Genomic DNA, 25,909 nt, shown 5'->3' on the forward strand with positions numbered 1-25,909 from the left:
GCACAGATGAGAACTTGAGAGCCTAAATTAACGACCATGAAACAATATGGCTAGACACAGAACGGTGACACAATGTGAAGGATGTGACCATTGTTATTGAACAGCTCATGTAGAAATTGTGAATGGATGTTTGGTTGGTTGTGTATATCACTGCCAAAAATAAATTACATATATATATATTTTTAAGTGATTAAGTTTAAGGTACACCCTACACTAATATGGCCTCATTAACATAACAAAGAAAACTCTATTCCCAAATAGGATTATATCCACATGTATGGGGGTTAGGATTCCAACACATATTTGGGAGGAGTCACAATACAATCTGTAACAATCGTTAGGGTGGGCTCTTGGATAAGGTCCTCAGTGAGGGGAGCAGAAAGAACTGCTGAGAGCAAGGAGATCAAGAGGGCAGCAGCTGACAGGACCTGGATGCGCAGTTGCAGACGGGCAGCTGTGTTCCTCCAGAGAACAATGGGATGCCCTGTGTCCTTGAGCCCCGAGGGGGCGCCTCTCAAAGGGAGCCAGAAGGAAAGCTGAACCCGTTGTTAATTAAGTCTCATCAACAAGAAGTCAGTGCTTGCCAAGCCTGACCCGGCCCTGCCTCTGCGTGAGGGCAGCCACTGGCTCCTTGGAGAACTGCTCGGGCCTGGAGGAGGAAATGAGCCCTTGATGAAGGCGCCGTGGCCAGAGGAAGGCCACAGCCCTGGGACGGGCGGAGAGGCCTGTGGAGAGGACAGGCCAGTTGAGGCCAGTCCTGAGGAAGAAAAGCCAGTGGAATGACAAGCCTCTTCCTTCCCCCAGTGGTGATGCCTGGTAGGGCAGGGAGTACTGAAATGGTGAATTCAGGGTAGAAGTTACACAGATTTTTAACTCAGTCTGGTGTTGAGTAACAGATATTTTCTGTTGTTGTTAGATGCCACTGAGTTGGTTCCATCTCCTGGTGACCCCATTTGTGCAGAATAGAACTGCTCCATAGGGTTTTCAAGGCTGCGACCTTTCAGAAGATCACCAGGCCTATCTACTGAGGCACCTCTGGATGGGTTTCCAGTCCCCAAACTTTTGGCTAATAGTTGAGCGCTTAACCATTTGCACCAGCCAGGACTCCAGATACTTACTTTCCAGAGAGATTGAATCATGTAGCTGGAAGGGGCTTTAGTACTTATCTCATCTAATCACGTATTGTACATACAGAGAAACTGAGGCTCAGCGAGAGGAATGATTTGCTCTGGATCACATGGTCAGCGAATGGTGGGGCTGAGAGCCAGCATCAGGGCCCCTAGTCCCTCGTTACACCCTGCATGCCAGGAGGTACCCAGGAGATGTCACTGCCACCTGAATCTACAAATGAGAAAACAAAGCCAGCAGGTGGGAGGAGCAGGGCCCAGGAGAAGCAAAATGGGCTTGGATAGAGGATGGGGAAGGACAGGGGCCTGGCTCAGCCAGGAGGGAAGGCAATTCAGGAGAAGGCAGAACACAAGGTCGGCTCAGGGCCTGGGAGAGGGTCTCAGACACGCCCTGGTGGGACAAACGCTCCCCACTGTGTCCTGTGGGTAAGACAATTTCACTTCAATCCCCCTGAACAGCTTTGAGCTGCAGGAGCTCCACATTTCAGGGGTTCAAGTCACTGTGTGAGGTCTGACTCCCTGGCTCTTGTTTACTTCTTGCTGAGGGATTCACCCTACTTAATACATCCCCCCCAACACATACCTGAATCTCTACTGGGCTCTGCAGGACAGCCTAGGGGCTGTGATGGGGTGGACAGGACTGTCTGGGCTTTCCTGCAGCCGCTCACCAGTACAGAGTCCCCAGGACCCCTCCCAGCCCTGATCCAGTGACAACATCCATTGACTCTCAGGTACCAGTATTGGAGCTATGAACCAGACATGCTCACTGCCTCCAGCAGCATGTGGCCAAGCCAGGGAGACAGACGGAGACGCAAGTAACAGTGCCATGAGGGACAGAGGAGGTGTCCTGGGAAATCCAAGGTATGTGGAGGTTGGGACAAGGGTTACAGGACCTTTAGTTCAGGGGTAGATCTGGGGGGCTGGGGACAATGACCTTTATCCAGGTTATAAAGATGAACGCCCACTTATTTGTTGCCTCACCAAAGATGTTCTGTTATTCCTTGTTTGTTGCTTTGCTTAACACCTCTGAAAAGTCCTTGCTCCTTCAGATAACCCTCTGGCTCATAAGATTATCTCTCAGAAGGAGAAATATAACCATTCTAGTAAGAATGGGGTGGGAGTTTTTTTTTTTTTTTTTAATTGAACTTTACATGAAGGTTTACAGGACAAACTAGTTTCTCATCAAACAGTTAGTACACGCATTGTTGTATGACATTGGTTAACAACCACACAACATGTCAACACTCTCCCTTCTCAACCCTGGGTTCCCTATTACCAGCTTTCCTGTTCCCTCCTGCCTTCCAGTCCCTGCCCCAGGGCTGGTGAACCCCTTTAGTCTTGTTTTGTTCCACGAGCCTGTTCAATCTTTGGGCGAAGGGTGAACCTCAGGAGTGGCCTCATTACTGAGCTGAAAGGGTGTCCAGCGTCCATAATCTCGGGGTTTCTCCAGTCTCTGTCAGGCCAGCAAGTCTGAGCTTTCTTTTTGAGTTAGAATTTTGTTCTACATTTTTCTCCAGCTCTGTCTGGGGACCCTCTATTGTGATCCCTGTCAGAGCTGTCAGTGGGCGTAGCAGGGCACCATCTAGTTGTACTGCACTCAGTCTGGTAGATGCCACGGTAGATGTGGTCCATTAGTCTTTTGGACTACTCTTTCCCTTGTGTCTTTAGTTTTCTTCATTCTTCCTTGCTCCCAAAGGGGTGAGACCAGTGGAGTGTCCTAGATGGCCGCTCACAGGCTTTTAAGACCCCAGACGCTACTCACCAAAGTAGAATGTAGAACATTTTCTTTATAAACTCTGTTACGCCAATTGAGCTAGATGTTCCCTGAGACCATGGTCCCCACAGCCCTTAGCCCAGCAATTCCATCCCTCAGGGAGTTTGGGTGTGTCTATGGAGCACCATGGCCCTGCCTTGTACAGGCTGTGCTGGCTTCCCCAGTATTGTGTACTATCTTACCCTTCACCAAAGTTACCGCTTATCTATCATCTATTAAATGTTTTTCCAACCCTTTTTTTTTTATGGGGTGGGGAGTTTTAATCTGAGCCTGCACCCCAGCATCCGGATAAGACAAGGCCGTTTGGGGGCCCAGGTCAGGAAGGCCCAGCCATGAAGGACCTCAGACGTCATGGAGTCCCTACTTCCCTGTACCCAAGAGTGTGTCCCAGGAAGGTCAGGCTTGCTCCTGGTCACACACAGAGTCAAAGTCCTGGCCATGGGTGGCATGACTCTGGGCGTTTCCAGTTTTCCTCCTCCAGATTCCTCTCTCAGTTGATCTAAGCCTTCTCTCTCCACTTGGAAGGATAGAGTGGCCCCAGAAGGTCCCTGAGAGGGCACTTCTGAGCCTGGGAGGCCTGTACTAAACTCATTAAGGCACACCTCTAGATTGGACTGGCTCCTAAACCTGTCTGCCCCACATGCCTGCCTCCTGGAAAGGGGTCTCTGAGGGAAGGGCTGAGAGGGAAGGGCAGGGAGGGGGCAGTCAGTCCAGAACTGCCCATCCAGCTGGGCACCTGTGAGGCTGCCAGAAGGGGGGCAGAGTCTCTCAGGCAACTGCTCTCCTCATGCTTTGGTTCCGCCCAGTCCTGTTCACAAAGCCAGGGGAAGGCAGCCTTCACAGATTTCACACAGCACCGAGCCATCCGTCTTCCTAGCAGTTCCAACAGCACCTCATGGCCAAGCATCTTGTTGGTTTTAGAGGTCAAGTTTCTCCCTTGCTTTTCCCCAGGGACTGAACACTGGCCACCCTCCTGCGGTACCTCCTAGATGGCTTCCCCACTCAGCCTTGAGTTTGGAGACTGAGCCAATCAAAGCCCTTCTGTCAGTGCCTGGGGCAACCGTGTAGGCAAGAAAATCCTGGCCCATCCTAAATCCAAACTTCCCCCAAACTCTGTTTCAGTGGAGGGAGAAAGACCTGGTTATATGCTTCCGTAAAGATTACAGCCAAGAAAACCCTATGGGGGCAGTTCTACTCTGTTACATTGCATCGCTATGAGTCAGAGTTTACTCTACACACCCGACAACAACAACATGAAGTGAATATATTATGTCATGGTGCCCAGTGGAGAGAACCAGAACCCTTTGTTATGAGAAGACCTACCAACCAACCAACCTGTTGTCAAGTCAATTCCGACTCAGCCACCCCACAGAACAGAGTGGAACTGCCCCCTAATGAATTTGAACTGCCGATCTTTTGGTTAGCAGCCATAGCTCTTAACCACTGTGCCACCAGGTCTCCTGGAAGACCTAGTCCTATTAATCTTAGAACTATCCCCAAATTACAATACTTTGGCTTCCTAGCCTGCTTCTCTCACCTGGAAGAGGCACTAAAATCCTTTGTTAAACCTCTAGCTCTGTTTTTTATTTAGAAAATAAAGGTCAGTGTAGTTATCCCAAAATATACAAAAAACTTGTTTTTTTGTTCTATTTTTTTCTCCAGAAATGGAGATATCTTTCTTGGGACGTGGAAGCATTTTGAGTTCTTTATTTAAAAGGGGGGAAAAAAGTGTATTGTGTGCGTGTGTTGCGTGTATGTGTGTGCATGCAAAGGGCAGATTCTCTAGAAACTTCTGGTTGTGGAGCTAGAAATGAAATCTCAGAGGACGAAAGCATTTTGTCTGTGTGCCAGATGGCTTTGAATGTGGGTTGGGGCATGGGCTTGGCGCAGGACTAAGTTCAGGGCTCTGCCTGCCTCTTGGGGAGGGGGCAGGTTTGTCTTGTCCTCCAGGCCTCACTGTGTTGCCAATCTGTTGCCTTTGGACAAGCCTCAGTTTTGAAAGAGCTAGAGGGAAAAATGTGGCCAGTTCAGGGCAATGCCCCTGTCCTCCCAAGGCAAGGCCCTGTACCTGCTTAGCTGAAGGCAGGTGAGCAAACTGACTTTCCCACTAGCTAATGCATTTGCTCATGACTTTTTCATTGGGTACCATATTGTATAGTCTTGTGTTGTCAGGCCTGGGTTTGGTGGTGATGGGGATGGGTAGTGTTAGACCAAAGAAAAAAGACTGGATTCAAGCCCCAGCTGTGGGACAACTTTGGGTGAGTCACAGCCCAGAAATGTAGTGTCAGGGAGTGAAGCCAGAGGGAAAAAATTCATAACTGCTGGAAGCAGGATGGACCTGTCAAAAATATATGAAATTAGCTACATAAATTAGAAAATAAAAGGCAAGGTTCTGTTTGGTTTCTGTCTACGTAAATATTTTAAAAACTCATAAAGAAAGGAAAAAATAATTTCTCCACACACACCTGCCTTGTGTGAGTAATGTTCTGGGGAAGTTAAGGCAAGGGGGCTGTGTCCGCTTGCGCTGAAGAAGTACAGAGAGATGGGATCAGCCATAGGAAGCAACTGAAAGAGAGACTAAGATTTCAGTGGACCAGGGGATCAAGGCCAGAGATACGGGGATGTAAGTGGGGACGGATTACCCAAAAAGCAAGGTAAGCACATGCTTACAGGGGAACCAGTTGTTCAAAGCAAAGACCCATAGATGCCAAGCAGACAGGACACAAGGAAAAGTGAGCGCCACAGTGGAAGGGAACTGGCAGGCACTAAATGAAATTGATACCAGCTCCAGTGCATGAGAATGTGCTGCCAGAAATAAAGTGCACACAAGGTCACGAGGTCACCCACAGGCAAGGTTGCCCCTATCACTTCAACACTTTTTTTCACATCTGTCTCCTACAGTTCCCTCCTGTGTAATTGAAGCTCCTTATCTCAGCGAGCCTCTTGGGAGTACACTATTTCTTTCTAATAAACAAGGGATGAGTGTGGGCTGTCAAGTCAAATCCTTGCTACATTCACCCAATATGCAACTGGATCCAACAAGAGTGGTTACTGGGCAAGGACAGGTTATATTAATAGATAACAGGTCTCTGATCCATTCTGTGAGAACTGTCTTATACATCCATGTCTGCTGATCCAGAAACTCCAGCCATGAGGGCCAGCAGTGCTCTTTGCCATGATACAAACACAAAGGTATGCTCTTGCATGCACATCCTGGTAAACAATCAATGGGAACTCCAATCCCAGGTGACTTGCAAAAGCGAGGGAACTGGAATAAGTCAATCACTGCAATGAATTCATCCAAGTTACTTTTTAAATGTATGCCATTTACATGAAGAGTTACAGTAAACAAAGTTCTGTAGCCAGAACATATTTCTAGAGTGCAAAGGTAATGGGGAAAATTATAAAAAGGAGTGGCTACTGTATTTTCCATCAGTCAGCTCTGTATATTGTTTTATTTGCAAACTATTCAGTCCTGAATCATTTAATTCTCGATTTGCTACTACAGATAGATTTAGCGATTGGCGCAACTCTAATATGATTGATAAACATGAAAATAGTTCATTTCACAGAGATTGTATGTTGTCATATTTAAACTGAAGACAAGGTTTTGGCTTAACACATGAACTGGAAATACAAATTAATGAAGAATGTTGGTATTGGAAAGCCGTTTAGCAACACATTGTTGCTGTCATTGTAACGATTGCTGAATGTGGACTATCATTTCGAGGAAAAAACGAAGTGTTTGGGTCCTCACAAAATGGAAGTTTTGGGGGTTTACTTTAACTTGTTACTCAGTTTGATCCATTTAGCAGGTCACATCTCAAAACATGGTAACACAGGGAAGGGCAACCCATCGTATATGCCTAAAACTATGAGTGAAGAATTAGAAAACTTAATAAGTGATAGAAAACCCTGGTGGCATAGTGGTTAACCAAAAGGTCAGCAGTTTGAATCTGCCAGGCGCTCCTTGGAAACTCTATGGGGCAGTCCTACTCTGTCGTATAGGGTCCCTTTGAGTTGGAATCGACTCAACAGCAAAGGGTTTTTTTTTTTAATAAGTGATAAAGTTTGATCAACTCTTGTCAGTGAAATAAGTATAGCTTGATATTTCAGTTGTCTGTAGATTCCACTTCCGATCTTTCTCATACAGATCAGCTAGGTTTTGTTTTAAGATACATATCTCCAACTGATGGAAAAACCTATCAAGCAATTTATCACATTTTCTAGCTTAAAAAGTCATACTGGTGAAGAAATTGCAAATCAAGTACTTTGCTATTTATGTGAAGTATGCAAAATTGATTTTTCTAAGTTCAGGGGTCAGTTCTTTGACAATGCTGCCAGTATGTCAGGACGTTATAAAGGCATGCAACAAAATTTTTAGACTATAATGAATATGTCATTTTCATACCATGTGCTGCACATTCACTTAACCTTGTAGGACATAACACAGTAGATTGTTGTCCAGAAGCAGCTGATTTTTTTTTTCTACTGTTCAGTTACTCTACACATTTTTTTGCTACCACTACTCACTGATGGGCAGTTCTTAAAACATATTTAGGCAACAATTGAGTATTAAAATGTCTTTCTAATACATGTTGGGAAGCACATGCTGTAGCAACAAGTGCAATCCTGGAATCTTATACTCAGATTCTAGATGCCTTAGAAAATACTGCTGAAGATCAGACACAAAAAGGAGATGTGAAAAGAGAAGCTGTAAACATCACCAACAAAACGCAAACACTAGAGTATGTATTTATGCTGGTTATGTGGAATAATATATTGCATCATTTTCATGGGACAAGTCAAGCTCTCCAAGGTTCAGAAGTAAATTTAAAGCCATGCACAGATCTCTACCAGTCATTAACAGGGTATTTACATACTGTAAGAGAAGGTTTAAAAAAATTTGAAAACACAACAAAATAAATACTGCCATATACTGATTGTCAAGCAGTTCACCATCACAGAGGCACAAGAGAGATACAAGGAAATGATGGAAGTGCTCCAGAAGTACTGTGTGCCAGAGATCAATTTCACATAACTATATACTACACTATCACTGACACACTTGAATCGTGCATGAAAAGAAGTGTGAAAGTATATGAAGTTCTTTCAAATGAGTTTTCCTTCTTAAACAAAATGGTTATACCTGATGAAGAATGCATGAAGGCATCCAAGAAATTGGTGCAGGCTTACCCAGATGACTTAAATACAAACCTTTACAGAGAAGTAAGACGATTTCATTTTTACATGAGAACTAACTTTAAAGATTCAGGAAAGACGAATTTTACTCATGTAGGCATGTATGCACTGGAGAAAGATGTACAGCCTTGGAAACTGTATGAGGCAGTTCTACTCTGTCCTATAGGGTCGCTATGAGTCGGAATCAACTCGACGGCAGTGGGTTTGGGTTTTTTTGTTTGTTTTAGGCAAGTATGGTTCTATAATAGAAGATAAAATAGAATGCATATTTCCCAATGTTGAAATTGCTTTGCACATATTCCTAATTTTAATGATTACAAATTGTACAACAGAACACTCATTTTTGTCCCTGAAGAGACAAAAAACCTCAGCATACAACAATTCAAGAAAGACTCGATTCATTATCCTTACTACAAATGGAAGTGGATACTGTTCAGCAGCTTAATTGTGATGAAATCATTGAAGAATTTTCAAGAGCAAAGAATAGAAGGAAATGTTTTTAATTATAACATGTTAGGGATGAAAATTCTATCTAAAAATAAAATATAGTAATTTGTTGTAATATATGTTTTCTGGTCATTAAATTTTCTTTTATATCTTTTCATTTGTTCATTTATAATCATACCATTTATTATGAAACAACCATCAAAATTAAAGTATGAGCTACTTAGAGCAAAATTGGTAAAAGTCTATTTTTCATTGTGGGAGATCAACAGAATTTTAGATTGATTGTTGGAACAACGAAGATCACTGACTCATTTTCTTTGTTGTAGAATATGTGGAATATTCTTTTTGTACAAAATGCGGTATATAGTAAAAATCTTAGTACCCGCATCCACTAAAAACTTTATAATCCATCTTATCTCATTCTGCTAAAATGCTGCTTTTGTGTTCAATTGCTAATATTATAGTCACATTTAAAAAGAAGTTACATCATGGACAGCTAAGACACCCAAGACACACACACATATATATACATGTATAGATACAACTCATATCCCTTTTGAATGCATGAGTAAGCAGAGGAGAGGGCACCGCAGATTACCAATGGTTAGGACCCCCATATGCCTTAATCCAGCCCTGGATATAAGCCTCCCTGAGAGTCCTTGGAGATCTGGGGTGATTCTGGGCTTCCCACTGAATATGGGGCAGAGGTGAAGATGTTTTGTACATTTTCATATTTATTTACAAAAAGGAAAGCTGAGCCCTTAGGACGAGATCACATGCATGCAGGTCATTGCTGTGGGTTAGTAGGGTGTCTCTGCCCACCCCGGGACCTGGGATTGAGAGAATTAAATTTCCCTTGGGAATCAGGAGTCTAGGTGGATAAAAGGCAGAGGAAAGTTAAATTAAAAAGGAAATGCTTCAGTTGCAACAAACACTAGGGTCCAGAAAGAATCTTGTTTCATGGGCAGCCAGAGAAAGAAAACTGGGATATGACAGAGAAAGAGGGGTTTAACTTCTCAAGACGTGATTTGGCCAGCTCCTCGAGACGGCTGGACTCGATGGAGGCTGTAGGGAGACTCGAAACGGGGGAGGGTGGGTGGGACCACCTCTGACAGATCTGATGGGCAGCTAATGAGCCTGGACTGTAGCCTGGAAACAATGGGTGCTGGCAAAGGATTTTTAACAGGGGAGGGACGTTGGGAAGGAACCTCTGCCAGGCCTCTGTCAGAAGGGGAACAGCCCAGAGGCAGGAGTCGGCCATGTAGACGAATTCCCAACATGTCCTCAATCATATCATTCTTGTAATGCCCCAGGGAGGCTAGCCTGTTGTGTTCATACCTGTAGCTTACTCCAGGTAGGCAACTGATTCAGAGTAACTGCCTGGGGAGTCCCTGGGTAGTGCAAATGGTTAACGTGCTCGGCTGTTAACCGAAAGGCCGTAGGTTCGAGTCCACCCAGAGTTGCCTTGGAAAAAGGCTCTGAGATCTACTTCCACAAATCAGCCATTGAAAACGCTATGGAGCACAGTTCTACTCTGACACAGGTGGGGCTGCCATGAGTCAGAATCGACACCACTTCAGCTGATTAAATGCCTGGAGCACTGGCAAAAAGGGTTCTCATGCAGTGCCAGGACCTGTAAAGAGTCACCATTGATGAGTGATATCTGTCTGGGGTAGTCTGAAGGGGACGTGGCAGCACAAGTTCATTCGTCCGCATCCACTCAACAGATGTTTGTTCAGCAGCTACTGGGTGCCAGGCACAAGGCTACCGAGCTGTCCTCTTTGCAGGAGCCCAGCTCCCATAGACTCAGCCACATGAAGAGCAAAGCACCTTGCTCCTGAGCTCCACCCGTGGTCTGGACCCTCCTCCCTTTGAGCCTCTCTGAGGCCTGCTTAAATGTCCCCTGGCCTGTGTGCCATTCTCTCAGAGTCTTGAACAAATTAGATCCTTTGGTAGTCATTTGTGGAAGAAAAATGAATGAATTACCATATTTTCCTTTTTTTGTTCAAAAACAACCCCCAATATGCACAGTTTGCAAGACACTTTGGAGGATTTGGAGATCAATTAGACCCAATCTTTACCCTCTAGGAACTGGTAGTGCCCTCTGGAGTTTAGGCATGTGCCCAAATATCTGTAAAAACAAGGCTGTTATTTACAAGTCTACTTCCTTTGGGGTACCTGGCCTCAGGGAGGGCAGACATGGTTTGTTTGGAGTGAGGGAGACCAGAAGGGAGATGTATGGGAAGGTGGACATCCATGGGGCAAAGGGTGAAGGCTGCGCCCCAGGCAGGGCCCTTCTGTGCCCATCTCCTCAGGAAACCTGGATACAGAAGGCAGCTGTGATGGTGGGGTGGCCCCAAGAGGTCAGAGTGAGAAAACCAAAAAACCAAACCCACTGCCGCCGAGTCGATTCTGATTCATAGCGACGCTATAGGACAGAGTAGAACTGCCCCATAGAGTTTCCAAGGAGCTCCTGGCGGATTTGAACTGCCGACCTCTTGGTTAGCAGCCATAGCACTTAACTACTACGTCACCAGGGTTTCCTCGGAGTGAGAATGGTGCTGCAAATCCACTTGGAGGAAACCTTTGGAGAAGTAAGAGTTCTGCTTTGAACAGGCCAGGCTCATTCACAGCCCAGGCTGCTGACAGTGACCGCTTTGTAGCTCGGGAAAGAGCACGGAAGGAGGGAGGCAAGCCCCAACCCCTCAGCAGGCTTACCTCAGGCCAGCCACAGCAGGGTACCTCTCTCAACCCGATCAGCTGTGCCCATGACTCTCCCCTGTATTAAGACCAACCCCTGGGGGCAAGAGAGGCTCTGTCTGTCCCTCCAGCTCCCGGCATGGTCCCCGGCACAGGGGTATGCCACCCAGTTCCCTGCCCCCAGGACTTGCCCACTTGTGCCCATCAACTTGTGAGAAAGGGAAGATACATGAGGGTAGGAAAAAGGGGAAAAGATATAGGACAATTCGGGGCCTTAAAGAATGTGCTGAGACGGAGAAAGATAAGGTGGGGGTCCCAAGGCAGAGTGGGGGGCCATGGGGACAGGAAAGAGTTGGAGTGTGGGGAGATGGGCATCCCCACGGGACCCTGGCCAAGCTGCTAGCTGGAAGGGGCCAAAGGGGCCCCGGGGGCCCCGTCCCTAGAACACAAGCCTCTCTCCTGGAACTGTCTGAGCCCAGAACTAGGAAGCGGTATGCAGTCTGAGTGAAGTTCTTGAAAGGCCTTGTAAAGCGTGGCCTGTGAGCTGCAGAGATCCCGGTCTCCAGGAGCTGCTCCCTGTGGTCTTTTCCTGCGGAGAGCAGGAAGTATGCATGCTGCAGGACCCAGGCATGCACACAGAGGCACACACAGCATGTGTGTACACACATGGGATTCCCATGTGGACACACTCAGGCAGGTTCCATGCGCCCCTGGAGAGGGCCCCCTTGTCGCCCTGTGGCCAGGGCCTGATGAATCATGGCTGACATGTGGGGCCAGGACCCAGAGCAAACAATGAAGCAAGGAGAGAGTGCCACAAACAAATCTGCAGGCAGCTCTATAACCACAAAACGCCTGGCTGGACTGGAAATGCCCCCACAAGACCCGGCCAGGGAGCTCTTTGTAATTTGTATTTTAATGTAGGTCTTCCTGCATGGCTGCTTACATAAAGCTGTTTAGAAGACTGTCGATAAAATATGAATCTATCTGAAAAGAGTTTCTCTTAACTGGGAACACAGGCAAGTGTGAGTCTGGGTGTGTGTGTGCGCACATGAGGGGTGTATTGTGTGTGTGTGCACATGAGGGGTGTATATGTGTATGTGTGTGTACACATGAGGGGTATATATGTGTGTCCACACATATGAGGGGTATATATGTATCCACACGCATTAGGGGTATATATGTATGTGTGCACACAAGATGGGTGTATCTGTGTTTGTGCACATGAGGGGTGTATATGTGTGCACACACACGAGGGGTGTGTGTGTGCGCACACAAGGGATGTATGTGTGTGTGCACACATGAGGGGTGTATTTGTGTGTGCGTGTGACATGCAGGATGTATATGTGTGTGTGTGTGTGCACATGTGCATAAAAACACAAACTGCTGTGCTGGGGAGGAAGCCGGAAAAGGGGAGGAAAAGCATGTATTTTTCATCATTAATATACATACATACCTATATACATATACATGTCTGAGAAGCCCTGGTGGCACAGCGGTTAAACGCTTGGCTGCTAAGCAAAAAGTTGTCAGTTCAAACCCACCAACTGCTCTACGGGAGAAAGATGTGGCAGTCTGCTTCCATAAAGATTTACAGCCTTGGCAACCCTTGAGGCCATTCTTCTCTGTCCTATAGGATCGTTATGAGTTGGAACCGACTTGACAGTAAGGAGTTTTTTATATATGTGTGTGCGTGTGTGTTTTCCATCCACATTTCAGCGCAGCCTGTATCCCATATCAGTGGTTCTAAATCCTTTCTAGTCAGAGGCCAGAGCCCTCCTGGACCAGTGGTCCTCAGTATTGCCTGTACATTATAATCAAGTGAGGAGCTTTTAAAAATCCCAATGCCCAGGGGACCTCATACCACCAAGAAAGAAGCACTGAAAGCAGAGCGTGTCCTTTGGACCCGCGGTTCCTGCATGGAGAAGCTCCTAGTCCAGGGGAAGACTGATGAGAAGGACTTTCCTCCAGAGCCGACAGATAGAGAAAGGCTTCCCCTGGAGCTGATGCCCTGAATTTGGACTTCTAGCCTACTAGACTGTGAGAAAATAAATTTCTCTTTGTTAAAACAAACAAACAAACAAAACCCAATGCCCAGATCACACTCCATTCCAGCACATCAGAATTTCTAGAAATGAGACTTCAACATTAGTACTTTATATCAGCATTTAATAATCTCCTCAGGTTATCCCACTGTCCTGCCAAGGCTGAGTACCCCTCTGCATAGAAAGCCTTTCCCCCATTGCTCTGCTCAGAAAATCCCTATTCATCCTTCAAGATCCAACTCACGTAGCGCCTTTCCAGAAAGCCTTTCCAGATACCCCCGGGGAGAGTTTGGTCCTTTCCCGAAAATCCCAAAGCCACCTTAGTCATCTGGCTGTATAATAATTATTTGCTTGTTTATCTGACCCCCTGTACAGAACCATGAGCTCTGTGAAGATAGGCACACCACAGGGTTCATCTCTCTATTCCCACCATCTAGCTGAGTGTCTGATTCAGAATGACAGGAAAGCGTGTAATGAAGGCTATGAGCAGGAGAGGGGTGGGAGTGAAGCTTGGTTGTCTCTGGGTGGTGAGGCCACAGGTCAGCTGTCTTGGCAGCAGAGTGGAGGTGCCCCCACTCTTTGTTAACAGAAAGGGCCCTTCTATGTCAACAAGTTTGACGCTGGTTGGTCCATATTTCCTGCTGCCCCAGGAAGTGCCACCAGAGTTACTCGGAGGCTCAGAAGGACAATTGAGTGAGCTGGGACCTATACCTGGGGTCCCAGGTTGACTGGCCCTTCCAAACTGGCCCCTCTCAGCTCCATTCCAAGCCCACTCTGTCTGGCCTACTTCCAGAGCACCTTGCTCTGAGGTCCCCTGATCTCCCAGCCCAAGGAACCTAGACCAGCCCACATACCTTGGTCCTTGGCAAAGGGCTATGCCTGGGCTTCTCCAAGGCCCACAGCCCCTAGTGCAAGGGGAAGAGGCTCCCTACAGCCAGCTCTGCCTGCAGACACTCCAGCGCCAGCCCCTGCCTCAGCCCAGGGGCCTGAGGAATAGGGAAGAAAGGGCAACACCAAGGTAAAACCAAGGGCCAGGCTGTGAATCCTGCTCTACGGGCAGCCGTGTCCCTCCTACACAGCCCTTCTGTCTTGACAGTCCTTTCCTACTTCTTAACTTCTTACCACCACCACCCCACCCCCCAACCCCAATGGGCCTTGGCTGTCCATTTTAGACTGGAAGACTGAGGGCCACTGAAGCAGAGTGACATGACAGTGGCCACACAAAGACTTCAGGTACGACTGGGTCACGGCACTGGGAAGAGGCAAGAGCCCAGGATTTAGAGTGAGGACGCCCTGATTTGAGTACTGGCTCTGCCACTGACTAGCCCTGTGTCCCTGGGGCCTCTGTTTCTTCATCTGTAAAATGGGATTAATAATAACAGCAGCCACCTCATAAACTCATGGTAAGAATTATGTGAGGTATGATGTGTTTCTGTCTAGGCCTCCTGGTCACAAACCCAGGCCGAGGCCACCACCACCACCCCCCCACCGCTGCCACACCCCTACATGGCCCCACACACTACCACTCACACACTGCCCACTTCTCTGAAGGGCTCAACATCTCTAGGCAGAGACCATGCCCCATACCTCTAGGCAGAGACCATGCCCTGGTCACCCATGGAGTCCACTCAACACAACAAGTATGTTCTTTACATGTTGGGGCTTTTACTTCAATTTGAAGCAGACGTTTGAGCACAGATGTGAAAAGCTTTGGCCTTTTGAGCACAAGGAAGGAGCAGGCCTTGGCTTTGAACATGTACCCCCATACACGCACATACTGGCCCATTCCCCTGGTCCCTTCCTCCTTCTGCCCCTCCTGCACAACCTGTAACAGACAGTTGGCCTCCAAGCAGGGTGCCATCTTGTTAGCCCAGCCATGAGGCCACTGGTGAGGAATGGCTGGCTGGGCTGATTGAGGAAGCGAAGGTCCTCAGGCAGGTTTCTTTAGGGCAAGTCCCTGGGGTGGGGAATGGGGTGGTCAATATTGCTTCTTCTCTCCTGACTCCTTTCCCATGATGCTCAGGGCCCAAGAAGGAACCTGAGCTCAGCAAACCTTGAGAATCAGGACCAGAAGGCCTGGGCACCCAGTGAGAGGGAGAGAAGGGGTCAGGGACCTCAGACCCTACTCCTTATCTTCCCTGGCTCCCCCATTCTCCCTCTCCAGCCCTCCGAAGGCTCATCTTGCCCCCAGCCAGCTCAAGGGCCCAGCACAGAAGGAGAGTGTTGAGTCAGAGGTCTGATGTTTCCAATTGTCACCAAATGTCCATCCTTCCACGTGGTCCTCATGGAATTGCTGGCATGTCTTTGGCTTGAGATGGGACTCAGGCAACAGATGGAGCAAAAGTGATGGAGCAACAGTGTGGTTTCTGTTTTTTGGGTTTTCTCACACTGTTTTGAACAGTGTCTGTGTCGAATCTTTGGCAATGAATTTCTGCAGCTGGACAGTGTGCCTCAGGCAAGAGGAAGGCTAGCTCTCCCCTCCCCACTGGGCAGAGGGAAGAGTGTAAATTAGCCAGAGTGGCTCGGTGAGGGGAGGAGGGTGAAAGAGAAGCAGGCATGTTCATGTCCAGCCCCAAGAGGCAGTGGTCTGAGCATATGACGGCATCTTGCAGAGGAGTTGAGGCTGGACTTGGCGAGTGCACCTTCTCCTCAGGCCTGACTGGAAAAAGGCCCACAGCAGCATCCTTGGTCTAGTCTGCGGTAGTCACTCCTGAAAGAAATGACCATCAGTAACAGCCTGACTTGTCATGACTCCAGTTTGAGGAGGGTTAACCAGGCACCAGCACCCATGCCAACTCCCCTCGGTTAATCCTCATAGCAGTCTCCGGCAGGAGATGCACCCCGAGAGGTTAGGTAAGTGGTAGAGCCTGGATTTGGGCCCAGGTGTGGCTGCCTCCAGAGCCCATTCGGCTCCCATTAACCCCTACTTGTGTATCTCAGAGCCACTGCTGTGTTTGTTGGTTTGGGGGGAACAGGCAGGGCCGAGGAGATAGAGGGAGCCAGAGCCCCCCTCCCACTGGAAGTTCAGGGACTTCTGGTGCTGATACCACAACCCCCAGGTCACATCTCTGAGGGATCTCAGAGTCAGGTCCACCCCTACCCCGGCTAAGTAGGGCTGGTCAGCCCCCATGGGAATGGCCTGTCTGCATCTCTTCCTCTATACTCTTCAGACAAGAACATTATACCAGGAGTCAAAAGACTGGCTCTAGTTGCAAGCAAGCTGGATGACCTGGGGCAAGTCACTTAACTTCTCTGGGCCTTAGTTTCCTCATCTATAAAACGACAGGTAGAAGTAAGTCAGTAATTTTCAAACTTTCTTGTAAGCAGTCAAAACGAAATCTGACCTGTGGAACCCTAACACAGAAAACAGATAAACCTAATTCTGGTCTACGTGAAGTAGTGGGGTGAGGGGACACAGAGAGAAAGGGGCACAGAGTCTTACTCCATTCCCTACTCCATTCCCTGGGACTGGGGACATCTGTGAGACCGAGGGGGTAGGGACCATAATAGGGAACCCGCTGGTCCAGCCATCTCTAAGTACCTTGCAGCTCTGATGTCCAATATCTTTGCTCTGGCAGCTGAACTTGGTTCTGCTCTTAAGAAAATTGACCAGAGGGTATGACTTGCTACCAGGAGGGGACAGGAGATGGAAAAAGGTCAGGTACCACTGGCGCTTTAGCCACTCTAAGGAAAGGGTTCAAGTCCATCCAAAAAAAAAACCCATTGCCATTGAGTCAATTCCAACTCATGGCGACCCAATGTGTTACACAGTAGAACTGAGCTCCATAGGGTTTTCTTGACTCTTTATGGAAGCAGACTGCCAGCCTTTCTATGTGGTGCCGCTAGGTGGGGTGGAACTTCCAACCTTTAGGTAATAGAGAGCAAACCATTTGTGCTGCCCACAGACCTCCAAATCCATCCAGACCATGCAAATTGTAATAATTAAAAAAAAAAAAACCTAGCCGCCGTTGAGTTGATTCTGACTCATGGTAACCCCATGTGAGTCAAAACAGAACTGTGCTCCACAGGGTTTATAACAGTCCCTTAACCTGGTACAGCACACCCCTAATAAAGCAGTTCCAAATACTTTTTTGATTCTTGCAACAACCCTGAGTGAAGAGCTAAGGACTTTTCTAAAAAGACAAATGTCAGGCTCCTCCCGCTTGCCAGAGTGCTTCCTCACACCTTCTACCTCCTCACACCCTGCACCTCCTCACGCCCTGCATTTCCTCGGGCCCTGTACTTCCTCACGCCCTGTACTTCCTCACGCCCTGTGCTTCCTCACGCCCTGTGCTTCCTCACACCCCATGCTTCCTCGGGCCCTGTACTTCCTCATGCCCTGTGCTTCCTCATGCCCTGTGCTTCTTCACACCCTGTGCTTCCTCACACCCTCATAAAGGTGAGCTGTGGCAAGCCCAGGGAAGGAGGTGCCAGAGGTTGGCAGCACAAGCACTTGAACCCAGATCAGCAATATTTATTCTACCACACAGAGGCTGCTGTTGCTGAAATGGAAGATTGGGGAGGCAGGATGCAGCCAAACCGCGAGCTTGGAGGGCCTGGCAACCACAGGCCCTGGTGAGCCTTGCAGGCCTGTGGCAGCCATGCTCGGCCCACAGCCAGGTGCAAGGCGTGAGTGGGGTTCGAGGAGGCCCAAGGGAACCAGGCCAGGAGGAGGAGTTTTCTCAGCTAATAGTGGCTAAGAAGGGGAAAGGAAAAGTGAGAGGAGGGAGCGTCTTGATGTGGTAAATCCCAGGCTCACATTCTCAGAGCTCACTGTGCGTGGCTGGCCCCAGCAGGAATCTGCTTTTTGTTACTGAGTCTGAGGAGGAGGATTAAGAAGCGGAAAGGAAACCCGTGGGGATGGCACTGGGTCTGTGGTCCGCAGGGTGATTTACAGCCGCGTCATGCCGGCGCTGGCCGCCTGGGCGGGCTCTGGCGTGGACTTGGCCCCCGCAGTTGCTTTCTTGTTCAATCTGCCTGTGGTTTGGGGGAAGGAGGGGCTGGGGCGGCTGCAGACGTACTCCTGGACGTACTGTAGAGGCAGCGGGCTGCCTGAGTACAGTCCCAGCCCTCTATCAGCGCCCAGACCTGCTGAAGCCACTTCCACCTCCCGAGAGTGAGGGAGGGGAGGTTTCTCTCATCAAGGCCTGACCTGCAGAATCACAGATCCTGGACCCCACCCTTTCCCTGGTGTCTGCACTGGACTGTGCTCCCATCCCCCACCTCGGCCCTGGAATCCCAGCACAGGCTTCACTGGCCCCAGGAAGCCTTCAGTCTGTTGGGGCATGGTGGGAAGAGCGCTGAGGCCTTAGGTGCCAGAGCCATCTCTACGATTAACCGGCTATGTGGCCTTTCGCTCTGTGCTTTCATTCCCTCACTGGTACAGACAGGGCTGTAAGTGGAAAGGCATCCCTCCATGGGTGCTCTGCAGAGCACAGCCAGTGAAGCAGCCCATTACGCAGCCCATGACTAAATGAGTTTGGGGAACACCACAGGCTTTGGTTCTATCTTGGAAAGTCACTACAGTAAACCTGTGAGAGCCCGAACTTGAGGGGACTGTCTTGTTTTTCTGGGCCTCACAAGTTTTCCGCCTTCGACAGGGTGCAGTCTTACCACTTTTCTATTGCTCATTTTAGTGGAAAATGTTTGAGTTCCCATTCTCTGACAGATTTCCGTCTTATACAGGTTCCAGCTTTCGCAGGTTTTACTGTATTTGCATTTTAAAGGCTCTGAAAAGTGATCTGGTCAGTGTGGCAAATTGGCTGATTTATCACAACCAGAAATCATCTTTTTATAAACTGTTGGCTTGTTTGTAGTCAGAATGTCAACTCCACCAGAACAGAGACTTGGTCTGTTTTTTCCGCTGGTGCAGCCCCAGTGCCTAGCACACAGAACAATCTCAGTAAGTATTCGTGGGATGAGTGAATAAATATTTCCACCCACAGGTATTTTTTTTTACTGCAGTCTTTATATACCTGTGAGAGAGACCCGTTGCCATACAGTCTATTTGGACTCATAGTGACCCTATAGGCCAGAGTAGAACTGCCCCAAAGGGTTTCCAAGAAGCTGCTGGTGGATTCAAACTGCTGACCTTTTGGTTAGCAGCCCAGCTCTTAATTGCTGTGTACATATGCTGTGGGATAATTTTTCCTATGTCAAATGTAACACTGAGCATTTTTTTTAATGAACCTATACCTTAGGTGAATTTTTGTGAACCCTGGAACAATTTTGCCTCATTTTGTTTTTTGTTCAATTCCAGCATTCCCTGGTTTCTTATTTCTAATAGATATTTCAGTCCATTTTTTCTCCTTTGCTTACTAAGTTTGTCTCTGGCTTCCAGTGAATTATTTTCCTTTCCTGATCACTTCTGTGTCCTGCAGGTTATTCCTCCAGTTTGGGGGCATTTAGAAAGTGTATGTCTTTTTATGTCTAACTGCCTCCTGAGTTATTTTACCTTTAAAATTTGTTTTTAGTCAATGACATCCACTCTATTTATTCAACCGTTTTTTTAACTATATTAAAGCATTACATTTTTCTATATTAAAGCAATTTTGATACAGTCTTCTTGTTGTTGTTGTTAGGTGCTATCCAGTTGATTTCCACTCATGACAACCCCATACACAACAGAATGAAAAACTGCCTGGTCCTGCACCATCCTCACAATCATTGCTATGCTTCAGCCCATTGTTGCAGCCATTGTGTCAATCCATCTCATTGAGGGTCTTCCTCTTTTTTCACCGACCCTCCATTTTACCAAGCATGATGTCCTTCTCCAGGGATTGGTCCCTCCTAACAACATGTCCAATGTACATGGAAGTCTAGCTTCTAAGGAGCATTCTGGCTGTACTTCTTCCAAGACAGATTTGTTCATTCTTCAGGCAGTCCATAGTATATTCAATATTCTTCGCCAACACCATAATTCAAAGGCATCAATTCTTCTCCCGTCTTCCTTATTGATTATCCAGCTTTCGCATGCATATGATGCAATTGAAAACACCATGGCTTAGGTCAGGTGTACCTTAGTCCTCACAGTGACATCTTTGCTTTTGAACACTTTAAAGAGGCCTTTTGCAGCAGATTTGCCCAACGCAATGCATCTTCTGATTTCTTGACTGCTGCTTCCATGGGTGTTGATTGTGGATCCAAGTAAAATGAAATCCTTGACAACTTCAATATTTTCTCTGTTTATTAGGATGTTGCTTATTGGTCCAGTTGCAAGGGTTTTTGTTTTCTTGATGTTAAGCTGTAATCCATACCGAAGGCTGTGGTCTTTGATCTTCATCAGTAAGTGTTTCAAGTCCTCTTCACTTCCAGCAAGGAAAGTTGTGTCATCTATATACCACATATTATTGAGTCTTCCTCCAATCCTGATGACACATCCTTCTTCATATAGTCCAGCTTCTTGGATTATTTGCTCAGCATACAGACTGAATAAGTATGGTGAAAGGATACATCCTTGACGTACAACTTTCCTAATTTTAAACCACACAGTATCCCCTCATTCTGTTCAAATGACTGCCTGTTGATCTATGTACAGGTTCCACATAAGCACAATTAAAGATTCTGGAATTCCCATTCTTCGAAATTCTATCCATAATTTGTTACAATCCACGCAGTTGAATGCCTTCGCATAGTCAATAAAACAGAGTCTGAATCTGGCTTGAATTTCTGGCAGTTCCCTGTTGATGTACTGCTACAATCATTTTTGGATTATCTTCAGCATAGTTTTACTTGCATGTGATATTAATGATGTTGTCCAATAATTTAGCATTCCATTATATCACCTTTCTTTGGAATGGGCACAGGATCTATTTCAGCTGGTTGGCCAGGTAGCTGTCTTCCAAATTTCTTGGTATAGACAAGTGAGTGCTTCCAGCCTTGCATCCATTTGTTGAAATATCTCAATTGGTATTCCATCAATTCCTGGAAACTTGTTTTTTGACAATGCCTTCAGTGCAGCTTGGACTTCTTCCTTCAGTATCATAAGTTCTTGATCATATGCTACCTCCTGAAATGGTTGAACATCGACCAATTGTTTTTGGTACAGTGACTCCATGTATTCCTTCCATCTTCTTTTGATGTTCTCTGAGTTGTTTAACATTTCGCCCATAGAATCCTACAATATTGCAACTCAAGGCTTGAATTTATTCTTCAGTTCTTTCAGCTTGAGAAATGCTATGCATGTTCTTCCCTTTTGGTTTTCTATCTCCAGGTTTTTGCACATTTCATTATAATACTTTACTTTGTCTTTTCCATCTGCCCTTTGAAATCATCTGTTCAGCTCTTTTACTTCATCATTTCTTCCTTTCATTTTAACTACTTACGTTCAAGAGCAAGTTTCAGAGTCTCCCCTGACATCCATTTTGATCCTTTTCTTTTTCTTTTCTATCTTTTTGAATCGGACAATCATATAGTCTACTATGCTGGGAATGACAACTCGATGTTGCATTCATCATCAAAAAAAACATTTCAAGATCTATCCTGAAGTACAAGACTGTCAGTGATAGGATAATATCCATACGACTAGAAGGAAGACCAGTTAATATGGCTATTATTCAAATTTACGCACCAACCACTAGGGCCAAAGATGAAGAAATAGAAGATATTTATCAGCTGCTGCAGTCTGAAATGCTGCAATCAAGATGCATTGATAACTACTGGAGATTGGAATGCAAAAGTTGGAAACAAAGAAGAAGGATCGGTAGTTGGAAAATATGGCTTTGGTGATAGAAACAATGCTGGAGATCGAATGATAGAATTTTGCAAGACCGATGGCTTCTTCATTGCAAATACCTTATTTCACCAGCATAAACGGCGACTATACACATGGACCTCACCAGATGGAACACACAGAAATCAAATTGACTGTCTGTGGAAAGAGACAATGGAAAAGCTCAATATCATCAGTCAGAACAAGGCCAGGGGCTGACTGTGGAACAGACCATCAACTGCTTATATGCAAGTTCAAGCTGAAACCGAAGAAAATCAGAGCAAGTCCACGAGAGCCAAAATATGACCTTGAATATATCCCACCTGAATTTAGAGACCATCTCAAGAATAGATTTGATGCATTGAACACTAGTGACCACAGACCAGACGAGTTGTGGAATGACATCAAGGACATCATCCATGAAGAAAGCAAGAGGTCACTGAAAACACAGGAAAGAAAGAAAAGACCAAGATGGATGTCAGAGGAGACTCTGAAACTTGCTCTTGAGTGTCAAGCAGCTAAAGTAAAAGGAAGAATTCATGAAGTAAAAGAACTGAACAGAAGATTTCAAAGGGCCTCTCGAGAAGACAAAAAAAAAAAAAGTATTATAATGACATGTGCAAAGAGCTGGAGATGGAAAACCAAAAGGGAAGAACACACTTGGCATTTCTCAAGCTGAAAGAACTGAAGAAAAAATTCAAGCCTCGAGTTGCAATAGTGAAGGATTCCTTGGGGAAAATATTAAATGATGCGGGAAGCATCAAAAGAAGATGGAAGGAATACACAGAGTCATTATACCATAAAGAATTAGTCGATATTCAACCATTTCAAGAGGTGGCATATGATCAGGAACCAATGGTACTGAAGGAAGAAGTCCAAGCTGCTCTGAAGGCATTGGGGAAAAACAAGGCTCCAGGAATTGATGGAATATCAATTGAGATGTTTCAACAAACAGATGCAGTGCTGGAAGTACGCACTCGTCTATGCCAAGAAATATGGAAGACAGCTTCCTGGCCAACCGATTGGAAGAGATCCATATTTATGCCTATTCTCAAGAAAGATGATCCAACCGAACGTGGAAATTATAGAACAATATCATTAATATCACGTGCAAGCAAAATTCTGCTGAAGATCATTCAAGAACGGCTGCAGCAGTATATCGACAGGGAACTGCCAGAAATTCAGGGCGGTTTCAGAAGAGGACGTGGAGCCAGGGATATCATTGCTGATGTCAGATGGATCCTGGCTGAAAGCAGAGAATACCAGAAGGATGTTTACCTGTGTTTTATTGACTAGGCAAAGGCATTCAACTGTGTGGATCATAACAAAGTATGGATAACACTGTGAAGAATGGGAATTCCAGAATACTTAATTGTGCTCATGACGAACCTTTCCATAGATCAAGAGGCAGCTGTTCGGACAGAACAAGGGAATACTGATTGGTTTAAAGTCAGGAAAGGTGTGCGTCAGGGTTGTATCCTTTCACCATACCTATTTAATCTGTATGCTGAACAAATAGTACGAGAAGCTGGACTATATGAAGAAGAACGGGGCATCAGGATTGGAGGAAGACTCATTAACAACTTGCGTTATGCAGATGACACAACCTTGCTTGCTGAAAGTGAAGAGGACTTGAAGCACTTACTAATAAAGATCAAAGACCACAGCCTTCAGTATGGATTACATCTCAACATAAAGAGAACAAAAATCCTCATGACTGGACCAACGAGCAACATCATGATAAACGAAGAAAAGACTGAAGTTGTCAAGGATTTCATTTTACCTGGATCCACAATCAACAGCCATGGAAGCAGCAGTCAAGAAATCAAAAGACGCACTGCATTGGGCGAATCTGCTGCAAAGGACCTCTTCAAAGTGTTGAAGAGCAAAGATGTCACCCTGAAGACTAAGGTGCACCTGAACCAAGCCATGATATTTTCAATCGCATTATATGCATGTGAAAGCTGGACAATGAATAAGGAAGACCAAAGAAGAGCTGACGCCTTTGAATTGTGGTGTTGGTAAAGAATATTGAATATACCATGGACTGCCAAAAGAACGAACAAATCTGTCTTAGAAGAAGTACAACCAGAATGCTCCTTAGAAGCAAGGATGGCGAGACTGCATCTTACATACTTTGGACATGTTGTCAGGAAGGATCAGTCCCTGGAGAAGGACATCATGCTTGGCAGAGTACAGGGTCAGCGGAAAAGAGGAAGACCCTCAACAAGGTGGATTGACACAGTGGCTGCAACAATGAGCTGAAGCATAACAACGATTGTAAGGATGGTGCAGGACCTGGCAATGTTTCATTCTGTTGTGCATAGGGTCGCTATGAGTTGGAACCGACTCGACGGCACCTAACAACAACAGCAACATCTTTTTAATGATCTTTTGCTTTCTTCATGTATGATGCCCTTGACGTCATCCACAACTCATCTGGTCTTTGGTCATTAGTATTCAATGTATCAAATCTGTTCTTGAGAATGTCTCTAAATTCAGGTGGGACATACTCAAAATCATCCTTTGGCTATCTTGGACTTAATTTTTAAGTTTTAATTTTCTTCAGCTTCAATTTGAACTTGCACGTGAGTAATTGATGGTCTGTTCCATAGTCAGCCCCTGGTTTTGTTCTGACTAATGATATTAAGCTTCTCCATCATTGCTTTCCACAGATGTAGTCAATCTGATCCTTGTGTATTTCATCTAGCAAGGTCCACAAGTACAAATCACCATTATGTTGTTGAAAAAAGATACTGTCAATGAATAAGCAGTTGGTCTTGCAAAATTCTATCACGCAATCTCCTATGTCGCTTCTATGCCAGGAATGGCAAATTGAAGAAGAATGGCATCGCGTTCATTGTCAGAAAGAACATTTCAAGATCTATCCTGAAATACAACACTGTCAGTGATAGGCTAATATCCATAAGCTTACATGGAAGATCAGTTAATACGACTATGATCCAAATTTATGCACCAACCGCTAATGCCAACGATGAAGAAATTGAAGATTTTTACCAACTTTCGCAGTGTGAAGTTGATCAAATATGCAATCAAGATGCATTGATAACTGCTGGTGATTGGAATTTGAAAGCTGGAAACAAAGAAGAAGGATCAGTAGTTGGAAAATATGGCCTTGGTGATAGAAACAGCCTTCTATGTGAAGAAAAAGGCATCCAATGGAATCGAAACCCTGACAGTTTTTTTTTAATTGTTTTGTCCTAAAAAAGAGCAGTCAGATTTGAAGTGTTATTTTAAAATTAAAATACGGAGAGAAAAAAAGCAGGGAGTGCATGGGAGAAATATTTTTCAAGAACCAATTTATTCTGCACTGTTTTACCTTTTACTTGTGAGTACACCAACCAATATGTAGTCTAGAAAGGGGGCCTCATGTTTAGCTCTTGGTTCCTACTGGACTTAATCTTGGCGCCAAAGTCAGCCAGCTATGGAGCCCTGGGCAGGCTGTTTAACCTCCCTCAGCCTCAGTTTCCCCATCTTTAAAATGAGCACAGGAATAGTAGCTATCTTATAGATGGTTGCAAAGAACCGATGAGACAATCGAGCTTTGCCTTGCAGGTCCTGGCACATAGGGGCAGCACACGAAGGTGCTGGCACACATGCCCACAAAGGGTTGGGTCCCCAGTTTGAGTAGCTGGTAGTTGAAAACATGAAGCAGCATCACGGGCTGAAAAGTCTTAAAACAAGTAACCAGAAATAGTCACTTCTGAGCAATTGTCATCTTGACCAATTTCCTTTCAACCAATTATTTTTAAAAATAAACAACTTTTAAAATTATCTGGGCAGCATATGTTAATTATAAAAGAATTAGAAAGTACAGAAGAGTGAACAGAAGGAAAATGTTTAACTTGCCTCAATCCCTCCACCTAGAGAAAATCACTGATTACAT

General features: G+C 45.9%; 1 protein-coding gene across 4 annotated transcripts in view; it reads right to left on the minus strand.

The window, feature by feature from the left end:
* The window catches only part of ATOH8 (atonal bHLH transcription factor 8), a 139,597-nt gene that overhangs the window by 83,547 nt on the left and 30,141 nt on the right, over nt 1–25,909 (minus strand). The window contains exon 3 of one of the 4 annotated variants that reach the window (XM_049857617.1): nt 9,645–16,002. The exons of the other annotated variants lie outside the window; for them this stretch is intronic. Within the exon in view, the coding sequence (XP_049713574.1) occupies nt 15,997–16,002 (6 nt within the window). The 3' untranslated portion in view covers nt 9,645–15,996. Of the gene's footprint in view, nt 1–9,644; nt 16,003–25,909 lie in introns of those variants that run through there. 4 annotated transcript variants of the gene reach the window in all.

This window comes from Elephas maximus, chromosome 17 (assembly GCF_024166365.1).
Source record: "Elephas maximus indicus isolate mEleMax1 chromosome 17, mEleMax1 primary haplotype, whole genome shotgun sequence".
NCBI classification, from domain to species: domain Eukaryota; kingdom Metazoa; phylum Chordata; class Mammalia; order Proboscidea; family Elephantidae; genus Elephas; species Elephas maximus.